General features: G+C 43.6%; 1 protein-coding gene across 2 annotated transcripts in view; it reads left to right on the top strand.

Moving 5' to 3' along the window:
- Spire1 (spire type actin nucleation factor 1) overlaps positions 1-13,877 on the top strand; it is a 133,613-nt gene that overhangs the window by 104,965 nt on the left and 14,771 nt on the right. For both annotated transcript variants that reach the window (XM_071602487.1, XM_071602486.1), the window contains exon 9: positions 6,805-6,977. In XM_071602487.1, the coding sequence (XP_071458588.1) occupies positions 6,805-6,977 (173 nt within the window). The remainder of the gene's footprint in view (positions 1-6,804; positions 6,978-13,877) is intronic.

Below are 13,877 nucleotides of genomic sequence, written 5' to 3'. Positions count from 1 at the left end.
GGAGTGGATTGATTACTGCAGGTTCTTCTCAGTATATGTTCTTCAACTTCTTCAAAAAATTAGATTCAGGTGCTGCCTAACCAGGGCAGGGACCCTACTTTAGAATACGTAAGTAACAGTTTTGTGTTGAGTGTATCTTATTTAGCCTTGACAGTTGGGGTTTCACAACCTCCAAATTTGGTGATTCTGTGAGAATTCTAGAATTCCAAGTGATCTTAATTGAAAAGTAAGGAATTTGAGTTCATTTTTTACACAGATCTACATAGATTTTTTAACAATAAAATTGGGCTTTGGAGAGTTTGGATAAGGTTGGCAGACTTAACCTAAGAAAAGTTCCCCTAAATACTTGTATGACATTTTTTTCTCCATTTATTTGCTAGTATAAACCCAGTGCAGAAATGGAGAAAATGTCTAAATGTTTGAAGAAGGAAATGTCACCCATAATTTCATCAGCCAGCTGCATCTACTGTGAATCTAAAAAGTGAGGACAAAAAACCAAATTCCACGTCTGTACAGTATCCCATCTCTCCATTTAACACTGATGTGTCACAAACATCTTGCCATTAATTATGACACAGAACTGGATTTATAAGGCTGTGACCTTCCAGCATGTGGCTAAATGGCACTTTAGCACCTGCCCCGTCTTGTTTTCTCTGACCATGTTAATTGCCACAATCACTAGTTACTGTCTGTCCTCCTGGGCTAGAGAGCTTGGAGAGACAGAACCTCTTCCCCCAGAAGTGACTGCATTGCTTTCTTAAGTCTTCAGCCACAGGTGAGGTCACATACCAGAGAAGAGCAGAAAAATGTTAGAGAAGATTGAGGATATGTAATATTTTACCTTGAGAATATGTAGTATTTTATTTGCTATCCGTAATTAGGAAAATCTACAGTAGATGGTATTTGAGTTTAGAAATGCATAGTTTTTGAAGAGTGAGTGGAAGATTATTCTCATCAACACAAAATCCCTAATCACTTTCTTATGCTTAGGAGGAAAGGAGGCTGAGGCAGAGGATTGCAAGTTGGAGGCCATCCTGGGCAATTTGGTGAGACTCTGTCTCAAAATTTAAAAAAATTTTTTAAAGGACTGGGGGTATGGCTTAGTGGTAGAGCATCCTGGTTCAGTCCCCAGTACTGGAGGGAAAAAAGTTATATCCTAACTTTTACGTTAGGATGGAAGTGCTTAAAATATTACTTTCTGACCATCAAACAGTAAGAATGTTAAGTAAAATAGCTGCCTCATTTGCCCCACCTCAGATGCAGATCCCTTTGATGAAATACAGCTTTTGAAAACATCTACCTGTGGAGATGTGTGCTGGACATAAGTCAGTGTTTTTCCTTCACATCTATTTTTTTGAAGGATGCTATATTGAGCTTTTGGGTTGTAGATGTGAATTATTCCCTGAAATCACCTACTAACATACATGCTGAAGAGTACAGTCTGTTCAGTTGGGGTACAGAGCCCAGAGGCTGCCTTCCTGGAGGACACTGCTTGGTGTGCCTGTGCGTCAGCCTTGCCCTCCTGCAGTGGATCCTCCCGCAGCAGCACCTCAGGCCACCAGAGGTCATGCCAGGAAGGCAGCATTGTCCTTAGATGACAAGTTGCCTGAGACAGGGCTGTGATGAGGGCTTTGTGGAATGGGGAAGCCAAAAAGAAATAGTGAACGCCTCAGATCATCCTGGCTAGCTGGTGTGAAGAGGATGTAGAAGAATGGAAGAAAGAATGTGGGCTGACACCAGAGACTCCACTCTGCCTCCAGCGGTTCTGGGGAGCCTTGCAGGTCCTGGTAGCTGAGTGTGTGCCTGGGGAGAGCAGACCGCACCTCCTGAGGGAGGGAGGAAGGCCACCTGGGCATCTGAAATGCTGTGCATCCCTGCACAGTTTCTGAACAGGGACAGGAGAACAGCCCAGGGCACGGAAGAGGTGTTCTCCTGGGCAAGGTACCATCAAGTTACTGGTCAGGGTTTGGGACTGCAATGAAAGTAGGTAGCTCTGTCCATAGTACCAAATTCATCAGATCTCTCTCACAGCCTCCTCTGCCTGCTTGGGTAAGGTATAATATACATACCCTAAAATTTACCCACTTAAAGTACATATTTTGGCAGTTTCATGATATGTAATAAATTTTAGAAACAGATTATTTCAACAAGACGGAAATAATGATCTTAAGAAATGGTAATCATTGTTTTTTTTTTTTTTTTTTTTTTTTACTGTGTGCCAAGCACCCTTTTTGGAAGTCATTTATATCTGAAGACACAGTATATAACACGTTGTGATGCCGCTGGTTACTGAGACTGTTAAACTGAAATGTTTCACCTTTATTGAGAAAACCAAATTTTCATCCTGACTTACATTATTGAAATTTTCACCCTGACTTACATTACTACATTTGTGTGCTAAAATTCTAAACATTGTGTACATTCCCTAAAATCCTGTTTTAAAACTTGCCCGTTTTTCCTTTGGGTCTATTTTATATATAAGTGAAAGATCCTTCTGTGGCTTTCTATTCTGCAATTCTTCATCTTCATTTTCCCTTCTGTTGTCCCTGCATGTCAAGTCTCAGTGACCCAGTGGAGGCTCAGGTTCCTGCATGGTGCTGCCACCTTCAGGCCTGCTCTCTAGCAGCCTGGGGGCTGAGGTGTGCCTGCGCGCTCCGCCCTTTCTTTCTTTCCTGTATACTCCTAACAGCTGAACTGTTTTCTTTTATTGTTTGTTTTCTTTTTTCCAGCAATGCGGCCACTTAGCATGTCTCACAGTTTTGACTTGTCAGGTAAAAACAACAAACATTTCACACCTGACGTGGGTTTGTGTGGTTTCTGTGAAACACGTTGCATTCATCTGCTTGTTCAAACATGTCAAAAAAGAAAATTGAAAGGCTTTCTTGTAATCTGTGGTCAGTAAGACATTCTGCCTTTTGAAAACAGTATACTTGAAATAATCAAAACTGCAGCACATCCGCACTCTTGGTCAGTTACGCGGGAGCCATGATGCCAGGCTTAGGGTCCAGAACTCAGCCACCACCCACATGGGGCTGTCACAGCTTCCGGCCTTGGCCTTGAGAGAAAGAGAAAGACTTTTAAGAAAACCAAATTTCAGTGCATCCTGTTCTCTGGGGCATTCAGTTTTTAGTAGCTGAACTCCCAACAGTCAGCTGCTTGAGATGCCTGCAGAGTCTCAGTTGGTAGGCAGGAGCTGGGTAGATGTAGCCCAGGTGGGAATGACAGCTCAAGAGTGAAGAAAACCAGTGCAGGTTGTGGCTCAGGGAAGAGCACACATGAGCAAACTTCCAAAGCCAGCTGATTTCAATGAAATATTTTACAGTTTAAAGTTTTTAATTTTAGAAGCCACTGTTTAAAACATATAACATGAGGTATTACAATGTTTTCTTCCAGAATTTCCTTTTAAATACTATAGAATGCTCCTTAAGTCACAAAGAAGTAGTGGCATACCTTACATATAGTGCATATGTAAAGAGCCAGAGAGTTCTAACTTCATTTTCTATATTGAATACTGTCTTTTAACTGTGAAACTAATTTCCAACTGCTTTTAAGTTTTCTGTTTATTTTTGTAGATCTATGGCATGAATAAAATTTTACAATCTTTTTGACTGACCACTGAAGAGCCTTTTCTATTTTCTTTTATCCATTTGACAATTTTAATTTTATCAACCATTTGCAGAGTAACCCCGTAAAAACAAATATAGTCTAGAAAAGGAACTCAGGAAAGTTTTAGAACGTATGTGTGACTGCTGCTCTCCGGAAGTTGGCCAAGTGTACCACGAGGCTCTTTTCCTGACCTCTGCCTGAGGTCTCTGAGGCTGGGTGGCAGGGAATGAGGTGGTGGGCAGTGGGTTGATGGACACAGGCTTGGGCTCCCACATGAGGGTGTGTTCACAGGCCCACGGGTGTTCTGTGTTGGGAAGAAAGTTCTTGTTACTTACACCCTCCAGCAGAGAGTTTTGCCTTCACTTGTCATTTGCTGTGATTTATTTTGTGCCTTAATGTACTCTGTGATTTCCAACTGCTTCATTCTTTTTTGTGCTACTTTTATGTTTTTCATTGTTGCATTTTGACTATTATCAAAATGTCCCAGATTGTAAACAGGAAAGGTTCGTCCATTTCTAATTCTATTAAGGATAGGAGTGTATTTCCTGAGTTGAAGAATGCACAGACTAAGGAGTAAACATTTGAAGCTTGTAGTCTAGATGATAACTTTTGAATCTAAGTGTAGAATAAGACAGTACATCCTGCTGCTTAAGAACATCGTAGAGAGGTCATTTCTCAGTGAAATTCCTAACAGTCCACTCAGCATCAATCAAGGTGAGTATTTTTCCTATGTATATATTAAATATAGAACCTGTATTCTAGTCAAATTTCCTCAAACAGAATAAGGCAGCACAAAGTTATTATATAAAATATTGAATATTATAAGTATACATTTTAGATTCTGTGTTTCTAAAACTGTCTAAATATTTCACATCTTTAATATAACACAATTTTTCCCCTCAAGATATGCTGTCTTACATAGAAGAAATAAAAAGTTTAATCCAAATACCAATAGGTGTTGATTCCAGGAGTTTTAATCAGTGAGCTAAAGAGACAACTGTCGTAGAACAGTGTTCAGATGGTTAGGAAGCTGCTGGGCAGTTTCTCAATGTCCCTGTATTGAAATGAGCTCAGGGCAGCCACTGTCCCTGAACTCCACATAGTGCCTCCAGTACTGTTTAAGATGTTTAAACTACCCTAAATGACTCTCTTCATTGTCCTAAGCAATGATATCCATAAAATCCCGGATCTGATTAGTGGTTATATATTTTACAAAGTTTTCATAAATATGTACCACTGAGCTGCTCATGCCCCTAAGCGCTACCCGTGGTGGGGTGCAGCAGGGTGGGAAGTGTGTCCATCCTGGACTGGGAGGCTGGCCATGTTCCCAGGCCTCCTCCTCCTCTTTGCCACCCACGGAGCAGAGGGAGCCTCTGTGGGAATATGAGAAGCTCAGACAGGCGAGAGCTTTCTCGCCTGTCTCGCCTGAGTTTTAGGAGTGCTTTCTCCTAAACAATGCGAGCAGTCTTTGGAAATGTATATAGTTAGAATTCTATAGAGTTAGTATTCTGTAGAATAAAACTTTGAGAAATTTATTCTTCAAGACCATATTTAAACACTTTTTTTCTTGAATAGAAATTAATCATTTAGCCCAGTCATTTCCTCTTGCTTTCTGGAAAACTTTTAACATACTTAAGATACTTCTCCCTACATCTCTTACAAAAGAATTATTTAATGATTTTAACCTTTATATTTTATGTAAACCCTTGTCACCCATTCTATTTTTTCTCTTTCAATACCCACCCCCCCACACACACACACCATCAATTATTTATTTGTTCTAACCATTTAATCCCCAGGAAGGCAATAATAAAATAAGTGTGTGTATTGTTAGGTATTAAAAACCTGACTGATGCTCTGCCTTCTCCGTTCCTTCTTCCCTCCTCCCTCCTTTTTTCTTCCCTTTCCTCTTCCTTTCATCCTTTTTTTCTAGCTTGTTCAAACCTTTCTTCATGTTCAGAAGTGCATGTTCTCTGACGTCCTGTCTCCAAAAATAAGCAGAGATTATAAACGTTGCATAAGCTGTGTGTCATTTGCAGTAAGCACAGTGTGCAGGTCTCTTGTGCAGGCTCCTAGGCAGCGTCCCGGGAGTTGCACAGTGGAGCACTCTTGCCTACTGACTGTTTCCTGGAACTTGACCTCTTAACTCCAGACGTAGAAGTGTCATTTGTTGAGGAAAAACCTACTGCTGCTCCTCCTCACTTTCATGTACCCTTGTTTTGAGTAAGCTATTAAATTCAGTCCACACTTAAGTTTTTACTTGAAATGGTGAGGAAAACTAATTCCACTTGCAGGGGAGGATTCCAGGAGAGCGCCCCAGAGCAGGGGCTTGGCATGGGGCTCGGCATGGGGCTCGGGTGCCAGTCTGGGCCTGCCTTCACTTGCTCACAGCTGCTGGCTCTGGTGTTGCCCGCCTTGCCTACAGGGTGTCCTTGAGTGGTGTCAGCCTTGCGCCCTCTCAGCAGCTCTCCTCTGTCCCTGTCCTTGTGTTACAGAGGGGGAAGCAGCTTGGGCAGCTTGCTCAGAATCAGGAGGCTCCTGTAGAGAGCTGCCTCCTCCTCCTCCTCCTCCTTGTTTGTCATGTTAACTTCCCATCAAATTTGAGCCCTTAATAATTTAAATCTGATGTGTGAGAGGGAACATCTCCCAGATTCTTTGTTTGTTGGCATATTGATTTTTGGTATATGAATTACTGGTATATTGGGTTTTTTAAAAATGTTTTTATTTTATTTGTATGTGGTGCTGAGGCTCGAACCCAGTGCCTCACAGTGCTAGGCAAGCACTCTACCTCTGAGCCACAACTCCAGCCCCTGGTGTCCAAGACACATACAGAGCTTGGAACTGTGCCCGTAAGGCTCCATGTGCTATCCTTACGTCTGCCCACCTCTGCCTCCTCAGAGGTAGTAAAGGAAAGCCAGATTCTCAGAACCTCAGTTTCTTCATCTGAAAAATAAAAAGAAGTCAGAGTCTGTAGGATTTCTCCCAGATCTGAATTCTGAACTACAAATGTGAACGTGTGAAGTTTCCTTTATCAAGTCTCAACAGTTAAACCCTGAACATAGTGGTTTGTGGGCAAAGGCGAGGTGCCTCTGTGCCAAGCCCGAGTGATCAGGAGGTGCTTGTTGCTTGATGCCAGTTTTCAGCACCACCTACCTTGATGGTTTAAGCACAGCTGAGCTTCTCTCTTTCTTCCTCCAGATGTGACTACCCCAGAATCTCCAAAGAATGTTGGGGAGCCATCTATGCTGAATGGAGGCCTGACATCGCAGACAGAAATTGGGGGGACCCGTGCTGCCCAGCAAGCACCTACACAGCGCAAGAAGCTCCTCAAGGCCCCCACGCTGGCCGAGCTGGACAGCTCTGACTCCGAGGTGAGGCCCATCTAGATCGCCGTGGCCTTCAGAGGTTGCTTCCTCTCCTCTCACATTCCAGCCATCGAAGAGGATTCCAGTTGATCTGGGTAGCAGAGAGGGAGACAGCAGGTGCCTTAGTGTCATTTGAGTAGGCTGGTGCAGTGGTGCACCTCTAGAATAAATGCTGAAATTTGAATATTCTGCAGTCTTAAATTATACATAGGGCTAAAATTAGTCATCAGTTTTCAAACTTATACCACCTTCCCCTTTGTTTGGGGAAGGGGAAAAATAAAGACCAGAAAAACCTTTCTGCGTATTCTTCTCCCTCTAAAATACACATGTCGGAATTGCGATTCTTTCTGTAATAGTAATGTCAGCAGACAAGTCTCAAAAAGCAAGCTAGCAAGCTAGCAAGCACTCCTGAGAGTGGTCCTGCATTTCCTTCGCTCTCCACCCTGGCCAGTGTCCTGTGCACCTTTGCCTCCTGCTGGGTCTTGCTGCCCGTTCTAAGACCAGCTGTGAGGTGAAGCTGGTTTCTGCCCTGCCTTCCCCTCATCTGCTTGCCAAACCCCTCCCTGCCCCTCGTGTGTGCACGACTGCCCTCTTATCTCTCCCCAGTCGCTTGCACCAGCCTATATTTGCACTTGGGTTTTCAGGCCTAGTGGCCACCACCATAGGATGGTGCAGGTCAGGGTCCTCTTGCAGAACATTCTGTTGGGTGGGTCTGTCCACAGCTTCCAGGGCTGCCTTCCTTTGCCCCCTGGCCTGTGGCTGACTCTGCTTGACTCCTCCATCACCTCCTGCCCAGAACCATGCACCAGGCCGTGGTCCCAAACACTGGCAGCCTCTACAGCGTTTTTTATGGTCTCTTCTAGAAGATACTTTGTTAACACCTCAAGTCCCTCAGGCTGTTACCCAGCCCCCTACCATCAGAACAGGGGGGCACTGCCAGGGGAAGTGTTGAAGCTACAGTCCTGTGGCCTCTGACCTTTGTCACTAGCCGCAGGGGTCGTAATCTTAGTGGCCTGAAAGGCAGCATACCCTCCCTTCCTCTGCAGTTTAATATGATTGATGTTTCTAAGTGTAAGGAAGGACTACTCAAAGGGATCATATGTGGCAATGCTTTATGTTACTTTTTTGAAAAGAATTTTAAAACTTTAAAAGTTTAGAGTGTTCAAATTTTAACATTAAGAAAACAGATAAATAGAAGCCTTCATATTTAATCAAGTATATTTAAATTTGGGCTTTATAGTAATCAAAGTTTCAATAAAGTGTCTGTGGAGGAAACATACCTTTAATTGAATTAAAGTAGATTAGTGTGCTTATCCTAACGGTGTCTTCCCGCATTAGCTAGCTTCAGGTGATCTGTTACCTAGTGGAAGCTGACTAGGCAGGTCATCTGTTGTAAAGTCAGATCATCAGCTGACATTCATCTGGATGGATGGTGCACTAGGAAATTCACACCAGCTTTCCTTCCAGTGTGGACTAGTGAAGGTTGTTATCCACAGGGAACCTGCCCAGGCTCCCAGTTCTCAGGACCTGGAAGAGACCCTTCATCTTATTGACAGTGTACCCTGCATCCAACGATGGCAATAGATCCCTGCACCCTCCACTGCATGAAGGGAGTAGATCCCTGTGCCCTCCAGCCAGTGAAGGGAGTTGATCCCCATACGCTATGCCTGGTGAGGGGAGTGGATCCCAGTGTCTTCCAGCTGGTGAGAGGAGTAGAATCAGGTATCCTCCACCTGGAATTAATCCCTGTATCCTCCATCTGATGAGTTCCATGAACTCATATGAGCATCCCAGTGCAACCCCAGAAGTATGGAACTGCAGAAGACATTGAAGAATCCTGCCTTTTCTAACCTGCGGTTGGTATTCTCCTGCCCCTTTTGTTATTTCTGATACCAGGACATTCCTAAACCAAAATTGATCTCTGTTCATCTCTGCTCTCTAGTAAAAATGGCCCAAATATGAAGACGAGGTGTGTTCATGTCACATCACACTGCCTTCATCTGCATTCTCTAGTAATTTTTTTTGTTTGTTTTCTGCTTTTTAACATATTCTTTATCTCTTCTGTTTGGCCTTTTCACCAACTTGTTTTTTCCATTTTTTCTGGTCAAATATTTTTGACTGACTTCAATAAATATTAGAGGTGGAGGCAGAAATACCATGGCCTTTGTCCTCTAGGTATTTGTCATTTAAATACCAAATGAAAACCTACAGCCAAGGATCCTTACAGCCTCTCTGAGCACAGTGTCTGAGGGCACTTTGGACTGTGTGACTGAATGCATGGGAGTCTGGTGGTCTCAGAGGGTGGAAGGCTGGAGCAGCCTCAGGCGGGAGGTGGGACCTGGGTGTTAGACTTAGATGAACATGGCAGACAGGCAGGGGCCTTCCCTTCTGCTGTGCGATGACCAGAGCCTGGATGGGCCTAGCATGCTTGTGCTGGCCTGTGCTCCAGGACAGGAGGCCATGGAGCCTCTGCTCCACCTCTGGCATGTGGTGGCTCTGCTGACTTACCTAGTGAACTCCTGGCCAAGGTCGCACCAGGAGCAAAGGCAGGGTCAGGACTCAGGGCTGCAGAGGCTGAGTCAAGGGAAATCTCAGAGAAGGCTGATCTTGCTTTCTTGTGTCTCCCTCTTAATCACCTTCTTCCCCATTTTGCTCCTTCCCTCCTGGTTTAAGGAAAGGCTTCCAGACCTTTCTTTAAGCATCAGAACTTTTCCTTACCCCAGAGTTACAGAAAGCTGCTGTGTCTGTGACTAGAAATGGAGGTGGAGGCCAGAGTCTTTCCACCTTCACTGTCCATCTTCCTGGCCTCGCTGAGGGCCTCGTAGGGCACCATGAAGTTCATCTTCCCTCCTAAGGGAAGTGTTTGTGCCAAAAGTGACAGCATGTGGCCTGCACTGCACTTCTGCGCCCTACCTGTTTGCCACCCCATATCCTGCAGCCCTGGAAATGGCTGGAGGAGAAGCAGCAACACTGCAAACCAAGCACCTTGTCCTGAATGTGAACACCCTTCTCAGCTACCCCACAGAGAGCTTTTGTTCTGCCGTCTTAAGGCCACCAGGACACCTCCTGCGCAGTGAACTCTGATCATGGTTGTGTCTTTCTCTTGGAGACTTGACGTTCTTTTGAGAGACAGCTTCTCCCACTGTAGGATGTCACCTAGAGAGGCAGTTTTCAGTTGATGACATCACCCACCAGCAGTTTCCTCATTGCTGATTGTGAGGCTAACTTATGTCTGTAGGATCACAAAGAGCAGTTTACTGTTTAAGTAATTCTTATTTTGTTCTGAAGTTCCTTGTAATCAGTTACTATGTTATTATTGATCAAATGGTCTTGTGAAGTAGAATATTAATTATTTGCACATCAATGATAACTTCACTGTTTTATGCAGAAAGAAAACGGTTCTCTTAATCACTGTAAGAACTGTGAGACACTGACTTGTCTTTTCGTTTTCTTAAAGTCCAAAGTTTGTGGTTTAATCAAGGAAAATCAAATTTTTTTCTTTTCCTTTAAGTAAGAGATCCATTTGCAGTAGTGGCAAACCAATCTTTTTTCTCTTGTACTTACCCAGTAGCTTTATCCGTTCAAATTGCAATCACAGGAAGCATTAGCTCAAGTTGGGGTTGGTGCCTTCGGAGTTTCTAGCTGTCAGACATGGCCTGCTGGTTCTGCCTCCTTGACACTGAACTTGAGAATTTGCACTGTTAGTGGACACCACTTGTCCATTGGTGGTGGCCAGAAGCTTCACACCTCTCTTAGGGCTTGGAAGTAGCTTGTCTAACCTGCCATTTTGCCAGAACTAGAGCTAACCCATGTCTTTGGCTTACCAAAATACCATGAACATTTTACCATCTGATTAAATGTCCTTTTCAAACACAGTGCTATTACGATGTCCAGTGGTATGCCATCATTAGCATTTGCCCTGTCCCCCATTTTAGAACATTTAGATTAGCACCGATTTTCTGCTATTATAAGTAACAACATTATAGTGAACGTTCTTATGTTACATTTTTATATTATTTCAGAATATTTCTAGAACTACATTTGGGAGATGAAAATATACACTTTCATAGCTTACATATTTTCAATTTCCTTAAAGGAAATTATATCAACTTTTTTTTCGGTTTTAAGAGGTTATGTTTCCTTTTTTAACCTTTCTTTATTGGTACATTATAATTATACATAAACTGGGAATCAAGCCGGGCATGGTGGCACATGCCTATTTATCCTAGCAGCTCAGAAGGCTGAGGCAGGAAGACAGCAAGTTCAATGAGGTCATCAGATTCTATCACCAAACCTTGGTTATTTCCTTTTTGCAAAAACACTTAAAAATGAGTACATTATGCATGCAGTTTTCTTGTGTTGCTCTTTAATTTTGAGTGAATGCATTTTTAAATAGAGAATGCAGCTTCTGAGTAGCACAGATCCTGCTCTGAATGTGCTCCTTTCTCACTCTTATCTTCCTTGTGTCTACAAAAGTGAAAGAAAAGTATCAGGCATTATTAAGGAAAAAATCAGAATGTTACCTTTAAATTTACCTGAACTGAAATATTTATTCCCCTAGAACCATATCTGCACATTTTTAGTGTTATTTTGAAAAGTAAAATTCAGGAAAGATGCTTACTTTGAGTTGACACTCTGACCTGCTAGGGGCAGTGAAGGGTATTCCTCCAGCCCCTCACTCCAGATGGTTAGGAAAGGGGTGGATCTCGCCCTGCCCTGCTGACTTCCTGGAGCAGAGCTGGCGCTCTAGGGTACCACGAAGGCTCCTGATTAACTTTACTTTGCTTCCTTAAAGTGCTTTCAAGACTATCAGATATTGAGTAGCTGTTTTAAAGATTGGGAGCAATGGTAGGGAAAGCTGGCTGTGAGGTTTTATAGGACTTCACCTAGAATTAGGTATGAAGGAAAGAAAAGGAGGTTTCCCCCCCCACACACACACACACACAGTGGAAGTGCTGGGCAGAGTATTGGCCAAACTGTGTGGTTACATTGTGTGCATGTAACAACAGATCCCATCATTATGTACAACTATAATGCACCAATAAAAAGTGTGGAAAGAAAAAAGAAAAAGAACCCCCCTCCACAGAGACCCCTCCACAGCTCTTCTCCTTCAATACAGGACAGTGGAGGAGGGGCCAGGCCGAAGGGGGCCATTGCAGGCTGTGAGCCCAGTGGCCACTCCCCCCACTGACCACACTTTCTCACATTGGTTAGTTTTCTTTGAAATTTTAACATTTATGGTATTAAGACTATTGATCTCTTTGCTTGCTTAAAAAAGACTTCACTCTGACAGGCTTTATTTAGAGAGCTTCCCCCCCCCCCCCCAGAGTTTTCTTTAAAAAATAAGGGTGGTAATATCTTCAAGAGACAAAGCTTAGCTTTATAATTAGGTTCTGCCTGTAAATAAAGAAATGGGAGGGCTGGGGATGTGGCTCAAGCGGTAGCGCGCTTGCCTGGCATGCGTGCGGCCCGGGTTCGATCCTCAGCACCACATACAAAGATGTTGTGTCCGCCGAAAACTAAAAAATAAATATTAAAATTCTCTCTCTTAAAAAAAAAAAAAAGAAGAAATGGGATCTGTTTCTCTCTTGACACTAACAGAGGAAACAGCATGTAAAATTGGACTTCAAACACATTGTTAGCTGGGCACAGCAGCGCAGGCCTGTCATACCAGCTGCTCCAGAGGCTGAGACAGGAGGATTCCAAGTTCGAGGCCAGCTTCAGCAATTTAGCAACACCCTGTATCAAAATTTAGAAATGAAAATAAAAAGGGCTTGGAAAGGAACAATTCCCACTACTGCAGAAAAAGTTCCTGCGGAAGGTGGGCAGGAGTGCGTGGGGCCAGGGAGGGTTTTCCGGGTCTCCATCGTGTAGTCTTGTGCAGGACATTGCAGGGAGGTGCTGCTCCTCGCTCCTTTTTTTCTTTTCCTAAGACGTGCTTTTGGCTGCTGTCCCCTTTTGAGCTCCATAAGCAGGAGTCCTTCTCTCTGCTGGCTGGCTGCATGTCCCGGTTGCTGTGGCCTGTGGCACATGTGGATGGGGTGTGACCTTCACTGCTTGGCTGCTCTTCCTGGCCTGTCCCAGGAATGGGGAAGCCACTGCTAAAACCTGCAGGTGCCCTCTGCCTCCCTTTGTGGCCTTTCTCCTTCTCCTGATCTTGGACCAGATTCTTTACCTTGTAACTGAGTTGCAACTGATGATTTCAGCATGAAGTTTCAGGGGAGGCCCCTCTTTGGTAACTGACTAATTCTTAAAGTCACCTGAGCTGGGAAGGTCAAAGGGAATTTTCACTACCTCACAAAGTCATGGATGAGCAGATTTACCTAATATTCTTCCTTCTGTATTTAAAATATTTAGTGGTATTTCATAGATATTATAGTGAAATTTAGTTGTTTTCTAGTTAATGTATTTTCTGTCACAAAGTAGAAAATATTTCTTGGATAAATATGGTACCTTATTAAGGTTTGCATTAAAGCCAATTAAGGTCCCTTCTCACTGGTAACAGGAATTTGAATTTTACTTGGTGCACCGTAGGCATTTTTCTAGACTTATGATGCTCGGTAAATGTTTACTTTCATCCATTCCTTCAGCTAATATTTACTCATTATTACTAAGTCATGGGTTTGCTACTAAGCACACAGCAGTGAGCAGGACGACCCAGCATCTGCCAATGGGGCTTACCATCTAGTACTTGGGTTCGATATTCCTGAGTGTGCCTCTCAGTCCTTCCAGTAACATTGTGGAGAAGAGGTGTCATGCCCCCTCACCAGTGGTGGAGCTGAAATACTTGCCCCATGCCACTCAGTGGGCCCGACCTGGGACACACACCCAGAGCTGTCTAACTCAGGCCCTCTGGGTGTCTCCGCTGCTTTGAACCTTTGAGTTGTGATGTGGAGCCGTTGGGAG

Source organism: Marmota flaviventris, chromosome 16, assembly GCF_047511675.1.
Source record: "Marmota flaviventris isolate mMarFla1 chromosome 16, mMarFla1.hap1, whole genome shotgun sequence".
Lineage (NCBI taxonomy): Eukaryota > Metazoa > Chordata > Mammalia > Rodentia > Sciuridae > Marmota > Marmota flaviventris.
This window is presented reverse-complemented; position numbering and strand designations above follow the sequence as displayed.